The sequence below is a fragment of the Varroa jacobsoni genome, unplaced genomic scaffold (genome assembly GCF_002532875.2).
Source record: "Varroa jacobsoni isolate VJ856 unplaced genomic scaffold, vjacob_1.0 scaffold_447, whole genome shotgun sequence".
Taxonomy (NCBI): Eukaryota; Metazoa; Arthropoda; class Arachnida; order Mesostigmata; family Varroidae; genus Varroa; species Varroa jacobsoni.
The window spans coordinates 62,886-83,381 of NW_019213349.1; the positions used below are offsets into that span (position 1 = coordinate 62,886).

General features: G+C 39.7%; 1 protein-coding gene, 1 long non-coding RNA gene and 1 other non-coding gene across 4 annotated transcripts; 2 read left to right on the forward strand and 1 right to left on the reverse strand.

The window, feature by feature from the left end:
• The first annotated feature begins 2,824 nt into the window (after positions 1 to 2,824).
• LOC111260490 (uncharacterized) lies at positions 2,825 to 5,258 on the forward strand. 2 transcript variants are annotated; one of them, XR_002680365.1, is made up of 4 exons: positions 2,825 to 2,856; positions 3,824 to 3,980; positions 4,103 to 4,216; positions 4,592 to 5,258. It is a non-coding gene; the product is annotated as an uncharacterized LOC111260490 (long non-coding RNA). The 2 variants fall into 2 exon arrangements; XR_002680364.1 differs by having other exon boundaries at positions 2,838 to 3,155.
• Positions 5,259 to 16,719: 11,461 nt separating this feature from the next.
• On the forward strand, positions 16,720 to 18,838 carry LOC111260489 (uncharacterized). Its single transcript, XM_022833309.2, has 4 exons — positions 16,720 to 16,777; positions 17,125 to 17,359; positions 17,736 to 17,768; positions 18,041 to 18,838. The coding sequence occupies exons 2-4, from the start codon at positions 17,130 to 17,132 to the stop codon at positions 18,156 to 18,158; spliced, it is 381 nt and encodes a 126-aa protein (XP_022689044.1). The 5' UTR covers positions 16,720 to 16,777; positions 17,125 to 17,129; the 3' UTR covers positions 18,159 to 18,838.
• Positions 18,839 to 19,250: 412 nt separating this feature from the next.
• TRNAI-AAU (transfer RNA isoleucine (anticodon AAU)) lies at positions 19,251 to 19,324 on the reverse strand. Its single transcript has one exon. It is a non-coding gene; the product is annotated as a tRNA-Ile (tRNA).
• Positions 19,325 to 20,496: the final 1,172 nt, after the last annotated feature.

Genomic DNA, 20,496 nt, shown 5'->3' on the forward strand with positions numbered 1-20,496 from the left:
TCCCAACTGTGGAAACCCTAGTGGTGGAAGTAGGCTTTCCCATCCAAAGTACTTCACAGGAAAAGTTCCTACGGTTCGAGTCTAGCGCTTAGGCATTCCTTCCTACGGGTGGCTGGCTCCTAGTACGAGCGCGAAACGAACCTATGCTCAGGTTCGAACCTGCTCCACAGCGTGTCCTAAAATAAACAAGCGAATACGTTACGCACTAGGCTATCATGGGGACAAGTCTACACGCATTGACCCGTATTACCGGTACAGGTATAGTCCAGGTGCCCCACAGGAAATCGTGCATTTACTAAAATTCATCTTTAATAAATGCAGACGTGCTATGCCCGGCGATACTGTCTCGTTATAGTCACATTCTATTCAAGTCAAACTCAGTGAACCTTGGAATCAGAAAGTCATTTTAACATGCCACTCTAAAGAACGTCTTAGCATTTTAATGCAGCAGTCATGATGAGAAACAGTTCCGATCGGCGAGAAATTGAGGTGTTTGAATGACTTAACATGTTTTCATGGACCCTTTGTCTGCTTTTTATCATTTCACTCAACGCAACGCAAAGGCTTTAAGGGCGTGCCTGCTGCTTAATGGACGATACCATGATAAACACTGGGCGCATTTTCCAAATAAGCTTGGTACTTAAACGGACCTGGAGCACACCAGTGGACTCCAATCTTCGACAGGATTCTGGGTCGTAAAGAATCATAATTGTAGAGAAAAATCAAGGCGTCGATTATTTACTCCGTACTAAACCATCATGTGCTGTACGTACGCTTTATGCTGTCCCTTTTAATTGGATACATTGTAATCAATCAGATATGTCAAAGATGTTTTGGATACGGCTTTGATAATGCAAATCCATCCAGTGTAGGCTGAATTACCGTTGAAAACATAGAAATGAGCCTTGGCCATAGTGTCCAACTGCCTGCATAAGCAAATTTATTACCGTTTATTGACGAATGGCCCACGTAGGCTCTGTGAAATAGCCTTCCCTGTCCCAGAGTTTTTTACGGCCTCTTACACTATAGTAGGCTGGGACGCGAAGGACATTGCAATTGGACACATTAAGATAACACATACTACGTACAACGTTGACTAAATAAAAACAAACAACTAATAGAATTACCGCTGAAGCGCTACAGAAATGTAAAGGATAAACCTTCAGCCGCCTTGAACCGGGGCGTCGTAACTTAGTTGCTTAAAGCGTCTGTGTAGTCCCACCGGAGCCTGCCCTTCCAATGCGTCTAAAAATACCAGCATGATCTTTTTATATGCCCAGTTTCATATTATTTTAAGGGAATGTAGCTTTGGTATTACTTGGTTCGACTACCGCATGTCAGTCTCGGTAGAAACAATTTTATTAATACAACTGACTATAGAGTCTGTTTCTTTAGCACCAATAAAAATATTACCATTCTAATAACGATAATTCATTCATTTTATTATATTTGGCGTTATGGATCATTTGCCTTTGACCGTCGCACATACATTCTGGAGCCATATTTGTTTCTTTCCACGTAAACATTAGTTTAGAAATCAGATAATGTTTTTTTTGCCGACCGGCAAACATGCGTTCGTCCAGATGCAGTTTTCCTGATGGACTTTTATTAACTCTATCAAACAATTTACGCCATTCAAGAAGTGAGTCACAGACGGTCACTCTCAGATTGAAGTTCGAATGCTATAATAAGCTCTACTTATGAACAAAAGCGTGACGTTATTGGAAGTAATAGATATTTCAGAGTAACTAGAGTGACAGCTAATATCAGAACAGAACATATGTATATATATATATATATATATACAACCTTCGTCCCGTCCCACGAGTTGTTGGCGTTACAAAAACGTACAGGTATAAAGAGGTACGTTGTGCTACGCATTTTTAAATCTGAGTCCTTCATCCCGATATGCCTATTGATCAAAGATTAAGTAGAAACAAATGAGCTCTTGATCTCCAAGGACGGAGCCGCTATATGGCTTTATTAGTTAAGAAGTTACTTCAGGATACCATCGAATCAAATACGTTAATTTCAAAGCGGTAAGATAAATGAGTGCAATAGGAAAGTGTGACTCAATAAATACATAATAATGAGCTCATTGTACATCATACAACAATACCTGTAAAAATGTTCGTTACTTTCAACGCATCAACCATGGATACCAATTAGATTCGTTGTGGTTTGTTGTGTCTCCTGCATTCCGCCCTATTTATAGAGTATTAGTAGTAGTAGGGTCATATATTAAAAAATAAGTTTATTAACAAATTCGTACTAAATCTTACCAGCTTTTTCTATAATCTCGGTCGTTAAATAGCATAAAGCCATCTAGCCAAGTAACAAACGAGCCTGCTGTTAGCGAAAAAGACAGGCAAATGTCGGAGCTAGGCAGTCTTTGTGCATATTGCAATGTTTTATAACATGTACTATTAAATACGTCTCTCTCGATATAATAGATGTACCATACCAGATATATTGTTCACCATTATATTTCGGCCAGTTCAGATAGAAGTGACCTAAGCTTTCTAGATCTAATCGATCAGAGATGGCGAAGGTAAATACTTCATAGGTTTTCAAAGCCGGATGTCTGAGAGTCTTCAGTGCGTAACCATTAAGCCGTCATCGAGCGTTAAGAAAAACGAACGTCAATCAAAATTAACGTTCTCGTTATTTTGTAATAGACATATATGGATAGCATTAGTGGTTTTTTGTCAGCCCAATAGCGGTAATGTGTCGGCAACCATCAAGAACAGCAGTAAGAAAAAAAAAAAATATTGTTTTCTCGGACACAGACAGTAAATGAGCTCTTGCTTGGTACCGGTGCATTGTGACATTGGATATGCTCTTGGGGCACATTGAGTAAGCTAGTTACCACAAATTGTTCGGTCAAACAGCTAAATAATCCATCTCTATGTTGTCCAAAGAATGACTGGAAGGAAAACACACCATCGAATAAATTATATTATATCTACTATTTTTCAAATTCAAAGCAATTCTTGCAATTTTGCGAAATTGTGTGATCGTGATGTTAGAGGTATAAGTTTTAGCTACAGTACGAGGTTATCCGTGACTGTGAAGTTTTGCAAGGGAACGGATATGTCCAAACATGCAATAAAATACGAGGAACCCTTTTGTCCAAGAGAAGCCATCGAAAATGAGTAAAGCTTGAACTCATGCATGTGTATTATTATTATTATTATTATTACTGAACTTCAACATACTAGTTTTTAATGACTTTTTGTTTTGCCACTGTTCCTGGGGCAAAATTGATATTACCACAGCCTCGGGCGCACACTTTTGATGATACCTATAGTTCTGTCTTCTGCGTTGAGGATGGTATTAAAAAAATTAGAAAATAATTTATTCATCTCATGCGAAATTTTCAGTTTCTGAAGCATCGCGAGAAGTACTTATTGGCGCGAGCACAATTAATATAACATGATAATAATAACATCACAGAATAGTCGAGCACGAAAATTAGCCAGCCTAATGATTAGCACCCTGCTAAAATTATATATATATATATATAGGCCAGTTTAATTAAAACTTTTTATATGGACCCTAAAAATAAAAAGAACATGGTATTGTCGAAACCTTAAGGTTAACAATACATAGCTTAGATAAAATGTTTTCCGACTCCATTGAAGAGAAGCAATACCACTTCGATGATAAACATAGATCCATATATATATATATATACACATATATATGAGTTTTTCGTAAGCACAAATCGTGTTGTATGTGCATATTGTAGATTGTTGCGTAAATAGTTAGATGGTTAACACAACAGCGTACGAACAAAAACTACTTTTGCGCTTATTTCTAGGAACACACCGGTTGCTATACGAATGTTTGGCAATCTTATCTTTAGACAGTGAATCAGAAGAGTCGACTGTAAGGCAATCGGTGCTTTGTTGGTGACCGATGTGAAGGTGTTTCCAGTATCCTTATGGAAGGCCACTCTAGTCCTGTCAGCGGAAATGGTATTCTACTTTTAGCCGAAATTGGTGGGACACTGTTCTCTATTTGGGGTAACCAACGACCAGAGAAAGACCAATTGAAGACAGACTTACTATATTATACTATCAATGAGTTTGCATTTCAGCCACTCCTGCCGTTATACTGACAAGTCGCTAATGCAACTACCGGTCACAAAGGCTAATTTAGTTACGGACTGTGTCAATTTACCTTTCAAAAACTGCAACATAAACTTCAAAAGGTAAGCGGATCCTTTTTACTAGATAACAAATCGTACCAACTACAGATCTGTTGCTCTACCCGACAATGGCAGACGACTATATTTAAAAAAACAACACTTTTACTTTACACAGAAGGTGAAAAGTTTATTTCGTATAAAAACAAAACAGAAACATATCTGGACAATATCATTGGCTATTTTGTCAAGGTCCGCATGTAAATTCCACTACAATGTATGATGCAAGGCATCTGCCGGAGCAGTGCAAGTCTTAAGTCAATATTTTGTAGCTTCAACACCCACTAAATTGCCATTATGCTCTGCTTTTTGTCACGAATAGACATTTATATTAACACTTTCCTGTACCGTCGATTTGTTTTTATTTGGTGGTATTTACAGCCTTCTAAAAGAACGCTCGCTCAACCGGAAACTGCATCTTTACGTTTTTTCGACGCGATACTGAAACAAATTCTACTCGAGTCTTCGTTTATATTACTTTTACCAAATGATGCCATGCAGCAGCTTTTCGAAAGCACGTAATTTACGTATTGGTCGTATTTTGCTAACAACCACTACGGTCCAGCTTCTGGGAAGTAAAGCTCCAATGAGAACTAATGATTTTCCCTTCGCTAAGTACGCCCTCCAACCAGCTAATCCATTACAGGCTTCACCTATTGGACAACTCTAATTGAAGCGTTTTCTCTATATTATTTTTGCTCTTTAAGCACAATTGGTGTCCGTCTGAGAAATACGTTGACTTGTTTATTTGACCACACGCGTTTGAATTGACGACTTTTAACTTTTCCACGCATGCCAATTATATATAGGTTATCTCTCAAGAGTCAGATGTGGCACCACCGCGTTATCGAAAATCTTCCAATATGGTACGCAAATAACTTTCGCTTTTCCGGATGGTATTGCTCGTTTTGCATCTACCTTTAGAGACCTAGATTTCGATTTCCAGATGCCTAACATTAAGTTGTCAAACAAGATTGTTGTTAAGCCAAAATTGAAGCAAATACTTTTTATATTCTATAATAAGAGAAAGCAATAAAATTTTACGACTTTTCTGGCCATACCCTCGTCCTATATTCCTTGAAACATGTGACATTGGGGTCGGAAGTTAGCTAGAAAAATAGCTAACACCATTTCGGCGACGCAACGAATTAGAGACCTGGTGAACGAAATTAACAACGAAAATCGCATTAATATGGTCATGTATAGTCAGGTTCATACTCATTTTATAATCTCAGGACACAGAGGCGTCTTGTAAAATTTGCTAATATTTACTGTCCAGCGGATAAAATAGGAGCTCATCAACAGCCACTTTACCTTATAACCTCGCTTGAAACGATTGTTTACCTTCTCCCAATTGTTATTAGTCAAACAATATTATGAGAAGTAATTATTTGGAAATTTAAAGAAATCCCGATCATTTGATCTTTAACGATGCATCAAAAGCGGATGAACTGCGAAAATATAACGCAATGACATTTATAAATTAAGCCACAGCAACGAGGTGTAACTTAATTTAGTTTCAAATTATGACAATTTCATGGACCGATAATGCCTGTTTTCAAGCTACATAAATAGATAATTAACTCATCAATTTATCCGAAGTTTTTTTCAGCATGAACTCATCACGATCCGTTCGTACGCTCAGATCAATCCAATTTCAGCGACAGCAATTACCAGAGAAGGACCAATGAGATAATATAAGCATGTGGCCATAAGTAAAATAATACGTCACATATATCCATATTGGCTATGATGTACTGTACAACAATTGCTATCCGTACATTCTTACCTATAGTGGGAAAAGCAATGGTTAGAGGGAAATAGTCGATAACGACAAAAACAACAAGATCAACAACGACCAATCATAGCATCCCCTAGCGAAGGCAACCATATCGCGAGAACATCCAACAAGTCAGCCGGCAAAAGTAAAGGCATTATGATCATTTTATGCTCTTCGATATTGCTTGAGATTGGAAGAAAAACATGAGTTGAGCAGGAATCATCTGTCTAATCTCGCCCGTTCCTAGCCCCAAGACTCCGGTTGCCATCAATACGCCTTCGGCTCTATGATTAGTCGGCGTCAGCAGAGTGCGCTCACCGGTTTTATTGTTACACCTACCGCAGAGTAGTCGCCCCCGTCCCTACGCTACTACGTCAAACGAGACCATATCAGCTGGCTCAGCTACAGAGCTTCTCCTTGTTTTCTGCCCCTCAATCACTTGGCTCCTGTCAACTGACCAATAGTAGCCCTTCTCGCTCCATTTCCGCTGGCCTACCCAGGCTCGTCAGGCCGAACAGTCGGCAGCATAGGCTTACACTTTTCTTGCTCTTTGCACTACAGCCGGTATGTCCTCTGTTCAGACTTAGACAAGGTAAGGTGGGAGCGGCCGTGATAGCAGTATACACTGGTGATCCTAGGGCAACCTAGGGCTTCCTCCCCGGGCAATTTTCCGACAAGCCGAACGATCCAACGACCGACCTTTCATATGAGATCCATCATCTGGCTGCATGAACCATACCTGCCGGTGTTACGACCATCATCGTTGCTGCGAGTGTTACTGCTATCGAGAACTGCCAGCTCCCTATGCAATTCGGTTGCAGGCAGAAAGCGGATAGGACCATCATCAAACAAGAGGCCCGACCGGAGGCTGACATAGGCTAAGAGAGACGGGCCAGCAGGCAGGACCAATTGTGGGGCAATTGTGCTATATTACAAGCTATGTGTCACTGGGATTCCAAGGCCAGGTGGAGCGGACACCTGCAAGCCGCAACGGCCATTTTTGCCCCTTGACTGCTTTCCACATCTACTCTCCGGCATGGGCCCGCTACGTAGTCTACTATGTCGGCCAAAGACCGGCCGGGGGCGGGCGAGGGGTCATACTGGCATAGCCTTTTGCAGACATGGCCTGTGTGCACATCATGAATCGGGGTTCAACGTAAAAGCCGTCCTACTTATACACGAATGACTAGGATCGGGAGTAGCTAGTTGTAGGGGTTGACCTGGGTAAACAGGGAACCCGCTGAGCCCTCCTGTTAAGCTCTCTCCGCCTAGCTAACTAGGCGTGGTAAGCAAGTGAGCAGGACTCCGCGAATGGGCAGCGCAAACCAGCCAAGTTCAGCCCTCTAGAGGATGTAGAATGAGTAAAGCAGGATGAAAGAGACCTGTATAAAGGGGCCAGATCTTGTCGGAAGCCGCAGAAAACGTGGAAATCCATGGATAGGTGGGACTAGCTTGACCTGCCGACGCCTTTCGTCTTTCCGTGGTGAGCGGAAGAACCTTCACGCAAAATGGATTGATCGAAAGTGGAGACAGATGTATGTTCGCTCCTCGCGAGTATTTAATAGGCACACGCCTGGTGGCCCATGCTCGGTTACCAGATACATGCGAAAGCAACATATACGTTTACCGCTCATGTAAGGATCAGTAGCTGATAGTCAGCACCACAGCATCAGAATAGCAGACTAGCAGGCATGAATGTTGCAGACTTCACCTATTCGGTTCGGACATCTCGATGACGGTCATAGGGCCGACTCCATTACCTGCTACGCTTCATCCCCCCCCCCCCCGGCGCTTCCAATCACCCGTCGTCTCCTATAGAGCACCCACACCGTATTTTGTGCGACTTTCCTACTCTCTGTAGCGTGAAGCGACCCTTATTGGTTCGTGTCAATTACGCACTGTTGGCACATTACATGTTGGGAAGGCGTTTCTGCCTACCAAGTGGGTGTAAGCTTTGCGGGCAGAAAAGTGATGGTAAAGAAAGCGAGCGAGAAGACCCGTAACCGAAGCCAAAACCCAGAATAAGCGGGCGCGGTCCCACTGGGGTACACGTTGATGGTGGACGGTTGAGTTCACGTTGTCGATGTCGGCTCCGTCATATGCCATAGGCTGTGCCAAAGTGTGTGGAAGTAGAGCCGTCTCAAGGCATCTGTTCATTTATATAATTGTATATGTGTTGTAGTTTTGTACGTTGAATAGTCATCATACTGCTGATGAGGTCGGAAGGCCTATAGATAAATCAACAGCCGGCGCCTAGCTTACATCGGTCCTCAATATGTGTTGCTTTGCCGGGCGATCCACTTTGCAATGGCTAAATCCAGTGCGAGCCGACGTGATGGACCAGCAGTTCACTGGGGGAACAAAACAAGACTGTCCTCTTGAAAACAAGAAGAGCTGAACATAGTAAATGTCAGTGCAACACGATCAAGGAGAATGCAACGTTGTGACACGTTTCATGTTGTGATAAAGTGCATTTGATGACGTTTTCAGGAATATTAATATGCCCCGTGCTGCCTATGATACTATGACGAAAGAAAGATAAGACAGCGGACTGCAAAACAATTGGTCGATAATTCTGCTTGTAGGCGAGGCGGCAACATAAACGATCACCCTCGCAAAATGGTTTAGGTCGACGTCGGCTAAAATTCAGGCAACCTTTTTTTTTCCTGTAGCACCGTCGTAGCAGTAACAGTAGTTGATCTGAGCTGTTTTGCACACTGAATTTGGTAAACCATGTTTCTGTACTGTCAACGTGGTGAAATATATAGACCGAGGCTCTTTTGCTCAAAAAGCCCTATTCTTGGCTACGTTTATTGTGTCTTTAACTGATTTTTAAAGTGTTTATGTAATGCTTTATATATATATACATGAAACAGAGACTTAAACTTTTTGGCTTTAAGATCCGGTCCACATCTGCGTTGCGAGTTTTGCCGAAACATTTCATTAGATTTGTAGTTGGCTATAAAACGAATTCAGAATATATATATATATATATAACACGAAATCGTCAAATACCGCATTTGGCAATATTTGTACGAGGGCTTTTTATATATATGCAGTGTGTACACATGAAAGGAAATAGCTGGGCTTAGGTAAAAATAAATGAATTATTAAAATGATTAGGAACGATTAGAACGATTGTGAGAACGATAACAGATGTGATTTTTTATTCATTATTATTTTTATTAATTATTTTTATGAGCCAAACTAATGCATTACAAAGCAAAAAAATCAACTAACCTGAACGTGATTGAGCGAAATAACGGTATTTGCAGGACCTTACTCAAAAAGAAATGTTGAAATCTTAGGCTTACTAGCGGTTTTCAGTATACGTTGCCTAACCTCCGAAAAAAAAAAAAAAAAAAAAAAAGTATACGTTGCCTCTTTCGATATTTCCAGGTTCATATTTACTCTACCTACCTGTCAAAGGGTATATTTGCTCCCCATCGATAATGTTTCTAATGAGTTTTCGCAAGGAAAATGTTTCAAACAAGCCGAAGATATCAATACTGATACAGTTAGTTCTGTGTGTATAATAACTAAAAATCTGATGTAACTATCAGATACAAGGTTATAATTTGCGGATCCTTCAAATGTCGCTTTGCTATTTAGATACTATGATTAAATCCTGATTCATTCGATGCTCCTAAATGCTATCAGCCCACGAATAGCAATTTTGTCCCCATCCAATTATATGAATGTACAGGAAATTGTCATCATCTTCTCCAGGCGTGACGTTTGGTTTGGTTAAAATTAGCAGGACGTCAAATTAAACTAATCCGATTAGCAACGTAAGGTCACGATATTCTCGCCTTACGTTCCCATATTCTTCCTAAGTAATACTTTCTGACCAAAAAGTACTGTTAACGTAAAGTGACCTCTTTTCTGCCGTTATGTGTTTCGTCGGATTCTTGATGGACAGCAAACAGGATCTATTCGGAATCTTTCTATAGTCATACTGTAGCTACGCAACGTGCAGTAAGATACGACCAGTTATGAAAATTCTTGATTTTTCATACTGTTTCTTTTCAATAGCTTCTTTGCAAGCTGCAAATTCAACACCGGCGAAATGATCGTTCATGTATAACCCGTCTGTTTAACCCAATTGGTTCTAGATTACGAGACCGAGATAAAAGTTCCCATTTGACCTTTTCATTCGCTCGGACGCTTAGCCCCGTGTCCATATTTCGATCGTCGAAACTAAATTGTAGCAGGTCTGACACAAGGCAACGATTTCCATTTATCGAAGACAAAAAATCTCACCCCTGAGTCTCTCTGGGGATATTTTTGGGAGTTTTGCGTCTAGCTATTTACTGCAACGTATCTGCGCGTGCGTGTTTATTTGACGCTAAATACGAACAATACGAATATAGATTCGACCAAAAAAAAATAACTAATTCCAGCGTAACGAGCGGTGTCTATGGTGAAAGTATCCACCCGTATCTGTATAGTCGATATACATATTACGAAAACGCTTATTAAAAAGTCAATTGAAATTAAAGCATTTACCTATACCGCGATTTTCCGTTCTGTCATATTTAACGATTCAGATTTACGTTACCTCACGGTGCTATGGTTTCTATCACTACGCGTCCCACTGCCACCGTCATTACTCAGACGGTCACAACTGCCGCTAATGTCACAACACAATGACCAGTCTTTTTCCCATCCACCTCCCGCCCGCTCCTAGCGGGGTGATTGTGTTTTCGATTGAAGCAATCATTCGAAGATCAAACGCTTTACGTTCGCTCCATTGTGATTGTTTCCGTTGTTGCTAGTAAATGAAGTGCTCATTATACTGTCGGATGCTGAGTAGCCAATCCAAGGGGTGGTTCCCATTCCAGTGACTTTGTTGAAAATACCATTGCCCATGAACAATCGAATGAATGCGCTTATGAAGGGTTTGCAGGCTGAGTTCCTATTGATCTATAATGAAATATCGATAACTATAACGGTGCTACTTAGAAACGTGTAACCAACATTTAGAGAAGCATACTATATGAGGCATATGTAAACGGCGAAAATGCAAAGAAAAATTCCTATATAATGCAGTTTCCATAAAATCGCGTCACGTACGTCGTTTTGCACTAGCAGCGCTGACTATAATGATATATCACGCGCCGTGTTCAGCGAACAGTCGGTGTTGTTACATCAAGTTCGAGACAAGACTTGATTTGACCGATGTAAAATAAAGGAAAGGTGAATGATGACTAAGGTAGCAGTGTAGATAAACACGTGATAAAAAAAAAAACATGATGATAGGTATGCCAGAGACACTTGGGGCGGCTGTTTGTTTCGGTGTCCTGAGTATCTTGTTCAGGCTGTGTATAGGCCAAAAATCAACTGTTACATCATTTTAGGACCGTAGGTTGATTTTAACAGCGTTGTCGATTAAGCATTGCCATACATAGTTTGGCTAGCGTTATTCCAATTAATGATTATAGAATACATACCTGGACACCTAGCTAGAAATAGGATATAATTTTGAGAGAATAATGAGAGGTGGAAACGTACAATGATAATATTGAAATGGCTGTATCGACATGTGTTGTAGCTCATCGTATAGCCAACGTAGCGGACGGTCACAGTATGGTCCTGCAGATATAAAGCAGTACACGATACCACATGCAGGAATTCGGTTTTACAAAAGAAAAGCATTGAAATATAATGAAAATAATAGCCTGATTATATTTTATAGTTTTGTTTTTAAATTGTTTTATTTGAATTAAAAAAATCCTAAATATACAGTTGCTTAATAGCTCGGATGACGATAAACTTCTAGGATTGTATTTATGATCGACAACATATTCCGATCTGGATAAAAGTTGATCAGCAACGATGAAGCAGCAGACTCAGATTTCGAGCATTCAGTCTAACTGGAGTACACCAAACTTTAAACGTTAGGCCTCAGTGTTAGTTAATAATGTTCTAAGAACAAATTAAGTTCAACTCAACGGCCATAATAGAAGTTATCCGTAGGAAAAGTTTGATGGTTTAGTGTTTATTGAACCCCATAGATACTGCGATGAGAGAGAATGGATAAATAGATTATTACAATTAAAAAGCCAGCGTTTCTGCCAGTGGATGACATATTTTCTGTACGCCAATCAACTAATTCTCGCGTTTTGAAAGGACAGGTCAATTAAAGAACTTTGCTACCGGACCTTCTATAATCAGGAAACTTACTAGTCCATTTATATTTCGCAATCATACAGCAATATAAGAAATATCTATGTTTGATTAATCATAAATATAACACAGCAAGGAATACGTGATTGCGTACGAAGAAGAATCAATTTTCCAAAATCTTTTTTTCAGCTGTCCAGAACGATATCCCAGAGTCTAAAAGATACGCTTTTTTTCTGTAGACGGCCTGTTATTATTGTTTTCCTTAGTTTATTAATTTGATTATTCTTATCTATTAGGTCACGTTACTTAAGTTGTACTGTCACTGATCAGAAAATATCTTTATTTGTCGACACTTGAAGTTAAAATGTTCTGCTTGGTTCTCATTTATAGTTGCCAGCATCAACTTTGGCACGATCCAAACGTTTTCTAAAAGCATTATTTAGCACTGCCTTCAGTAAAGAAGGAAGTACTCACAATTCAACAACATGTAACTAACAAGTGGACAATCTAATTCAACTAGAACAGACACAGGACATAACTTAGCAAGGACATTTAGTAACTAGCCCCTAATTTTGAATATTGGAGCAGTAGACGCGGAGCACTGGTGAAGTTCTGCCAGGAGTAATGTCCCATGCAGGTGTGCAATGATGGCCTTTGGCTAGTAGCATATATGCATAATAAAACAGAAACGACAATTCAGTTGCTGTTGCAGCTTATACATCGAAGTTCTAGCTGATGTCCTAAATTATCGGTTCATTGAACCTTAATTTGCAGTGATAAGCTCAGTAATGATGAAAGCGGGCTCTAGACTGTTGTGCTATTTTACTTGCATGACCAATGCTTATATTTACTAGCAATGTAAACTAAGCAGTTGCTCCTTGAAGCTAGATCGGGTTAAATGGTTTAACTTATAGCCTTACGAAACCTTGTTCGAGTCATTGAATTCTAATATGACGTCCTTTAATCTAAGTGATTCTGTGTCAACGTCTTAATTTCGAAAACGCCACCTCAGAATCTAGCATGCTGTTGAGAATTCGTGTCCAAGTAGACCAACTTATTTTTTCCTCATTCGATATCTTTGCATATTATAGACTAAGCCGGTCCTGTTATCTGAGCAGATCATATATACCATGTGCTAGCATTTCCCTACACCGTAACACATACGATTTGTTTCTGACGGATGTGCATTTCTTTAGAAGCAGACCGCGACTGATGTTATTATTACGTCTTAAAACGTACAATTATACGTCTTAAACAAGAAATGTCTGTATAAACGGTTGAATTCATAGAGCTGTGCGTGTTGTGTACTATATAAACACAGCGTAATTAATACTGCAAGACGATAATATGTGTATATATATATATATATAGAAACAGAGTGCATGTTTTTTGCCTTTAATTGTGTTTATAGACTTTCCTACTCCTTTGTAGGCTATGTCCATTCGTTACCTACGCTTCTTATGGCCGCGAGTAATACCTCTTCTGGGATAAGCCATTCGGTATCGTTGAGTATCAAAACCAACTGTTTTTTTTTCTCTACGGTGATTACTAAACGCAAGAGCCAAGAATTCTCGCTCATCAATAGAAGCTTAGACATAGCCACTATTTATAGCCGACGATGTACCAACGCGATCAAATCGATAGAGGATTCGTTTTGTCCTCTGCCTTTTTGATACTTTGCATCTAATAGAACGTCGCGATGAGTTTCGTCACAAGGCCGAACACCTGCGCTGCACGATCAGATAGCGATCGATCTATAATAGTTATCGTAACGTCGTAACCAGCACTACCAACTGCTAGCGCTGATATCGGGGTCAAAGATCGTACGAATTGTTTCGTTTCAATATCTGTTTGTCGTTTGCTTAAACGGTCACATGCCAGCAGAAGATTTGCCGATATACTATTCAGTGATCAATCGTGTTCGATCGCCAGCAGCAGGACTGTACCATACCACTGCGGTTGGCGTACAAGATTATTTTGACGTTCGTAAGTCCCAACAGCAGAAATCGTGGTCAGCATCTGTCACGGTTCAAAAATAAGTCACACACACCATGATCACCCTGATGCTACTTGACAGAGATCGAAGGGCTACGAGCACAAGCTGAAGGCGGGAACAATTTAAAAGTCAAATATAAACAATTCTGTTTTTTTTGGCTCGTTTTAAATAATAAAATTTTGGCGCCGCCATTGTTTCCGAAAAAAATGTTTTAAACCGACAGTAGCCGATTTTCAACGAGTGTCCTATAGTTTTGTAATGCACGAAGCGTATGTACCGAAATCACGTTACAGCTTCAAATCACAAAATTTTCTCCGAAACATTTAGGTTTTCCGAAACTACTTAGCAATCAAACAGCTAGCTATGGAAGCCTTGCCATTAACACGATAACGTTTTTTCGTATTGATATCATCGTAAAACCGTATAGATCGAGAAGGCATATAGAAAAATATCCTATAAGATAATGCTTCGCTTAGGTATCTATACTCGTACGAAGAGGAAAAGCAGTATATTTACCGGGTGCAGGATGTGGAACAGGAAAAAAAAGCTAGACTTGCAGCTTCGTTTGGCGGTGCAGTTATTTCGTCACCTACTGTTTCGCCGTGGTTTACCGCATTCTAGGTTAATCGTCGCTGTCATATTTTCATTAGACGTGGCGTTTTTTTGCCACCCATAGACAATTAGCACCTATCGGTGAAAAATGTACCCTTTATATCCGTAGCCAGGTAGAAATCTCTTCAAGAAAAAGCTATGCCTTATTGACTTGTCAGCGGATAAATCTAAATACATACCTTTGCCTTAATCATGAGTTACTTCAATAGGCTGTAAAATAACTGTGACCGACGCAGGGATCGCACGTACGATTTTCGCGTTACCAGCACGATGCTCTTACGTACCCAGCTAGTAGACCTTCCAAAAACCACTAAACAACCATTTTTAATTTCGGTTGTGAGCGTAATTGTGCCACGCGATATTTTCATAAGGCAATTTCTTTCTTGACTGCAGAAATTGCATAGAAGCGATATCGCGTTAAACGAGTCACATATGGTTTTAGTACGTTCACGTAGAAACAGCTACGCTAATGTAACACAGATCCCGTCTACTTCTAATCGATGACTTCGTTCATTAAAATTTAGATAGTACCTCCGACCCGGATATGTACTACATAGCATTAAAAATATAGCATTTGCAATATAATAAAAACCCATGAAAAATCTCTAGTGTATTTCCATAGATCAGAGGGCGTAAGTTTTAATGAAGCGTTGATTTGGGCTTCTGCTTAAATGGCTAATGGTTAAAGAGCAACGCCTTGTGTTAATAGAGTGTTGCCAATCTTGTCTACGGTAGTTCCGCAAAACTATTATCTTTATCTCATTTTGCTCCTCTTTGCACGTATAAAAGGTTAAATTTGAATGCGAAAAAATTTCGAGTACAGTAAATAATCGGCCTCAGTTGTCTGCCTCGGGTGAGATTCACCCGTGGTCACCTGCGTATATAGTCTTTGTCTTCACAACGACCTTCCATCCGGCTTTATAACTATCGATAGACAATATAATAGTTTATAGTGCCGTACATTTTAATATATCAATCCTTTAGCAGGTTGGATACGTTCGTAACTACGTAGTGGTATCTTTTTCTGAACCCATCTTCACTCACCTACACGACTAGGCACATGAAAAGCTTAATTGTCGGTATAAACAACCAAAATCTGCTGCTTTTGTGTAATTTACCTTTATCGATTTAGAAATATTTCAACTTATCTCTTCTGCAATTATTTCCTATACCAAACGTTACCTTTACAACTGAAGTTTTATCATAGAATGAAACACCATTTCAATGCCATACAGGCCATCGAATATTTGGTAATGTCGACGCGTTCTCTAGATGTCTTATCAATTTTCCGAAGTCCACAACCTTTTAATATAACGAATTAAGAGGCAAAGATTGAAATTGTTACTTTACACATATAACCTAGTTGTCTTCCTTTATTTTTTTCTACGCCTCTCTGCGAATGTCACTATCTCCGCTTACGAGCCTCAAGCTGTGTGTTTTTGCGCATGTAGTTATGTACAAATCCATTTGACCGAAATAATCCTATCTCGTAATAACGTTTTTGATTGCGCAATGGATCACCAGTTGCCGGCGGCCCCAGCAGCCAATCGTTTTTTACGCACTATGTTATTCATGGTTCGAAGAGGGACTGCGCGCTGGTTCACTCTCGAACTCCTGCGGCAATCGCCATCGTTTGCCCCGTTGGTCAGTAGTGCAGGCAGTGACTTTAGTACATTGGGGCAACAGACGGTTACGTAGTTTTCTGTCGCCGGACGTATTTTTTGGCCTCCTTTCTGTTTTTGCGGTCGCAATTAAAGTTATGGCCAGAGCAGTAAACGAGGGCGGATGGTGGGCAGATGAGGGAGGAACAGACCCTTTTTGCCCCTCGTTCTCGCCATCGACACTCTGTTTCTCCTGTGGTGACGATTCACACTGCTTTTGTTTGTTTGCAATAACTTTCAGTTTCGCTTTCAATAAGATTTTCTTACCCTCGCCACATTTTGTTGCGCGCCAGGTTAAATAGATCACTGGCAGCGGCCGGAGCTCGAAGACGCCGTAATTCAAATCAATTCACCGCTACTAAAATTTATCACCATTGCTATCGCTACCGGTAAGCAACCGCCGCCCAGGACAACAGCCAAGTGACCTTATCCAGGTACTCGCTGGCGACGAGGTAACACAATAGGAATGAATCTACTATAATTGATTATAGATCAATCAAGCTAAATTGCTATCGATGTGCAGTGAAACCACTGTGCGCCCACGTGACGAGCGGCGGATCGTTACCTCTTCAATATTAGAGTTCAAAAAAATGAAGCTTTTGTTGTTTCGGAACTATTATTACTGGGCACGTTCCTTCATACGTCATTTACGTGAAATTATATTTATTACTAATAATTAAGTTGTGATTGTTTTTAGTGTTTTCCGTTAATATTTTTCACATCTCTTATGTTTTAGCCAATATGAGGTGGTTTACACCATCCCTCACTTTCGCTCTATTTTTGGAATTAGTGTGTTTACCGTCACAAATGGATACTTTTGGACTGACGAAAGGTTTTAGAATACTCTCGCCTCTGACATTAATCGGAGGAGCCGCTGGAGCTGGGAGTCTGGCTGGGGCTTTCTTAGCGTCCCGCCATAAACATAAATCTCACCGTTGTAACCATCACGTCAAACACATACACTACCATCCGTAAGTGAAACGTCAATTATTATAAACTGTTACTGCATCTGATCATGGCGCGTCATACTATCATCGATTTTCCAGCTAGTAGACGCTATTTCTGCATTTTATAATATCTGAACGCGCGTTACAGAAACCAGTCTATTAGCAACTAAAGAAGTACGATTCATTTGAGCCAGTATACTAAATGAGACCTATCTAATATTCCCAAACAATTATCACATATGTGAAGAAAGATGAGTAGGTATCTACTCATGTGCGAACACCCTATCATCTCTTTAATATCCCAATCTCAAACCCTGTTTACTCCTCTCTATGCAAGTTTGATAAAGTATATAAAACAACATACATATGTACTGTTCGTTCGTTCACTCCTCACTTATAGGGTCCATCGCATCAAGTACTTCCATTATGTACCGTAAGTATACGCTACTGCAATAGTTATTCACGTTTAAGTTTAATAGAAATTATTGTACGCAGTTAAGCTAACCGCTACTTTCAAATCGGCATTTACAAAGTCCGCCTGTCGATTATACCCTTTTCGCTCGCTTTATTCCACGTCTATTTCATTAGAAAACACCTAACTATATGGACTATTGTGATGACCCAGAGGCTTGCAGCTGCAACGTTTAGGCGCCGTTCATTGGTGCATATTACTTTTTGGTTTGTTCTCTTTTTTGACCTATTTAGAATTCATCACGCATGGAATGACGATGGTTGGCATGGGAACGTTGGCGGATCGACTGACAAATGGTACAGTCGATGGTACCACGGATACAAGCTAGACAGCGGCTATGGATGGTGGTAACATGAACGTGATATGCTGACTGGCGACTGATCTAGCAGCATCCCCCATACGCCGCTTAGAAGGTGCGCCAATACGTTGTTTTTCGGGGGTAAATGAGTGGTGTGAGAAGCTAAGTGAACATGGCCGAGTGAAGTGAAAAGTAGGTCATCCATTAGATTGTTAAGTTTGTGTCGAACATGTAAAATTGCCAAGTGGAATAAATTCGATCAGCTTGATCGACCTCGTTTTATGTCAACAACAATAGAGAAAATTATTAGGCTAGAAGATATCGTGCCGGTCACTAGACGTAAATTGATTGCAGCTATGTGATCGTAAGGGTCAATATACTCAATACAAAACAAGCTTTTAACTACCTGGGTGGATAAATTGCCGATGGCACGGCAGTCTGCCGTCAACCGCACAGCGTCTGCGCAGACTAAAAGAAAAGGAGCAGTACTGCGGAGAAGAATTATATTCAAAACTGTCGAATCTTCTACACAACATAGTTTAGTAAACAGGTTATTGTATTGGTTGGTGCCGGAAGTGACTAAACTTTGAAGGAAAGATGTAAATACGGTACTGATAGTGTGTTTGTGTGTGCCTAGGAAAAATCTGCATAAATTATTAGAAAAAATGAAAAACAATACTTGGTAAACACGTCAATACGTAAACTCGCTGTAAATAAAGCGTTTTTAATTATATTGAAACTGTTTTCTTTTGATAGTAAAAAGTATATTGGACTCTCTTTGTTAACTGGCGTGAATCCGATAGAACAGAGGCTTACCTAAGATCATTCCGATGCTGTATTTAAAATAAAAGGTTGTTTCAAGGGTAATCATCCGCGTAAGTTAATTGTATTTTTTGTTCTGTAAATATCATACATTATTCAGATCCTTTTACCAACGACGCATAAATACAAAACAATTTGCGTCCATAAAGTAACATCATTCTCAGGCAAATGGGTTTAATTTTTACGTATGCTTAGGTCCAGTCGAAGTGAGAAACAGTTCCAAAAAGTAAATCTGATAGGAAGCCAATATAAGCTTAAACTCGCAAATGATTTATAAAAGGTAGCTGTTGCGGAAACACGCGTTTCAAATCTAAAAAATTTTGTGGCCCACGCAGGGATCGAACCTGCGACCTTCGCGTTATTAGCACGACGCTCTAACCGACTGAGCTAGTAGGCCACGCGGTGTACTACCCGTGTACCCTTTAAGTCTGTGAATATTTTAAAGGAAAACGTCATCTACCATGTTACCTTACTATCAGTATCTTAATGAGTTTCAAATCGTTAAGGATGTTTACATTAAAAAAAAACTCGTCACGTTAATGTCTTAGCATAGCTTGATACGTTACTTGGTTTACATAACTAAATAAAAAGCATGTAGACAATGTAAGAGCCCTGTACTAAGTGCAAGTGGAAATTTCATATCTGAATTCCTCCGATAACCTCCGATAACATCGCTATTATCAATAGCAGATATAGTTAATAGGAGAAAAAAATATCAATATATGTAAATATTTGATATATGTAACCTTAATTTCAACGCTTTCAAATGACACGATTTTCAGGTTTCTAAGACACAACGAGCAATACGTTCACCGGTTTTGTCATGGAATCTCTGTGCTTCATAAATCACGTATATTACTAATGTACAAACTGTTACAAGTTACATAATGTTAAAAGGAGAAACAAATCAAGAAGCAAGTTGAGCAATGCGTTTTTCCTACGTTAAATACTGCAGACACTAGTTACCTCTATAATGTGGTACTATAACGTAAGTATTACATTGTGTAATATTAGATATGAATCACGCCATGTGCTGTTCGAAGGTCGAGGTGCGATATGCACCTGTTGCCTGTCAAATTTTACATAAATAAATGTTTTTAACCCAATTCCTAACACAACCTTTAAATACAGAAACTTCAATATTTTTGTTAATTTTTTATCAAGTGAATAACGATGAGGGATAGAATGAAAAACGTTGATTAAATATAAATATATATAAAAATAAATATGTATATATTATAAAATTCAGTTCAATGCAAACAGATAAATTTGAGGCTACTCCGAGATTTCAACTCGGATCGCTGGATTCAAAGTCCAGAGTTCTAACCATTACACCAATAAACCACGTTTAAGTACGCCAACAATCGAAATCTGGATCTACTGTCCCATGAGTATGATATATGGCTATTAGCCATAAAGCCATCGTTCAATTGACGCTATAATGGTTAACACTCTGGACTTCGGGTCCAGCAGCTCTAGTTAAATTTTGGTGTAAACCTTAAAAGATCCTTCCATACTTTGCGTACCGTATATACACATATACCGCCGTACACAAGTACTGTAACGTTT

What these genes read in the sequence shown, in the direction of transcription:
- LOC111260489 (XM_022833309.2), top strand. Translation starts at nt 17,130, where the DNA reads ATGAGGTGGTTTACACCATCCCTCACTTTCGCTCTATTTTTGGAATTA. An exon ending in AAACACATACACTACCATCC is followed by an intron (nt 17,360 to 17,735) that starts GTAAGTGAAACG and finishes CCTCACTTATAG; the next exon opens with GGTCCATCGCATCAAGTACT. An exon ending in AAGTACTTCCATTATGTACC is followed by an intron (nt 17,769 to 18,040) that starts GTAAGTATACGC and finishes TGACCTATTTAG; the next exon opens with AATTCATCACGCATGGAATG.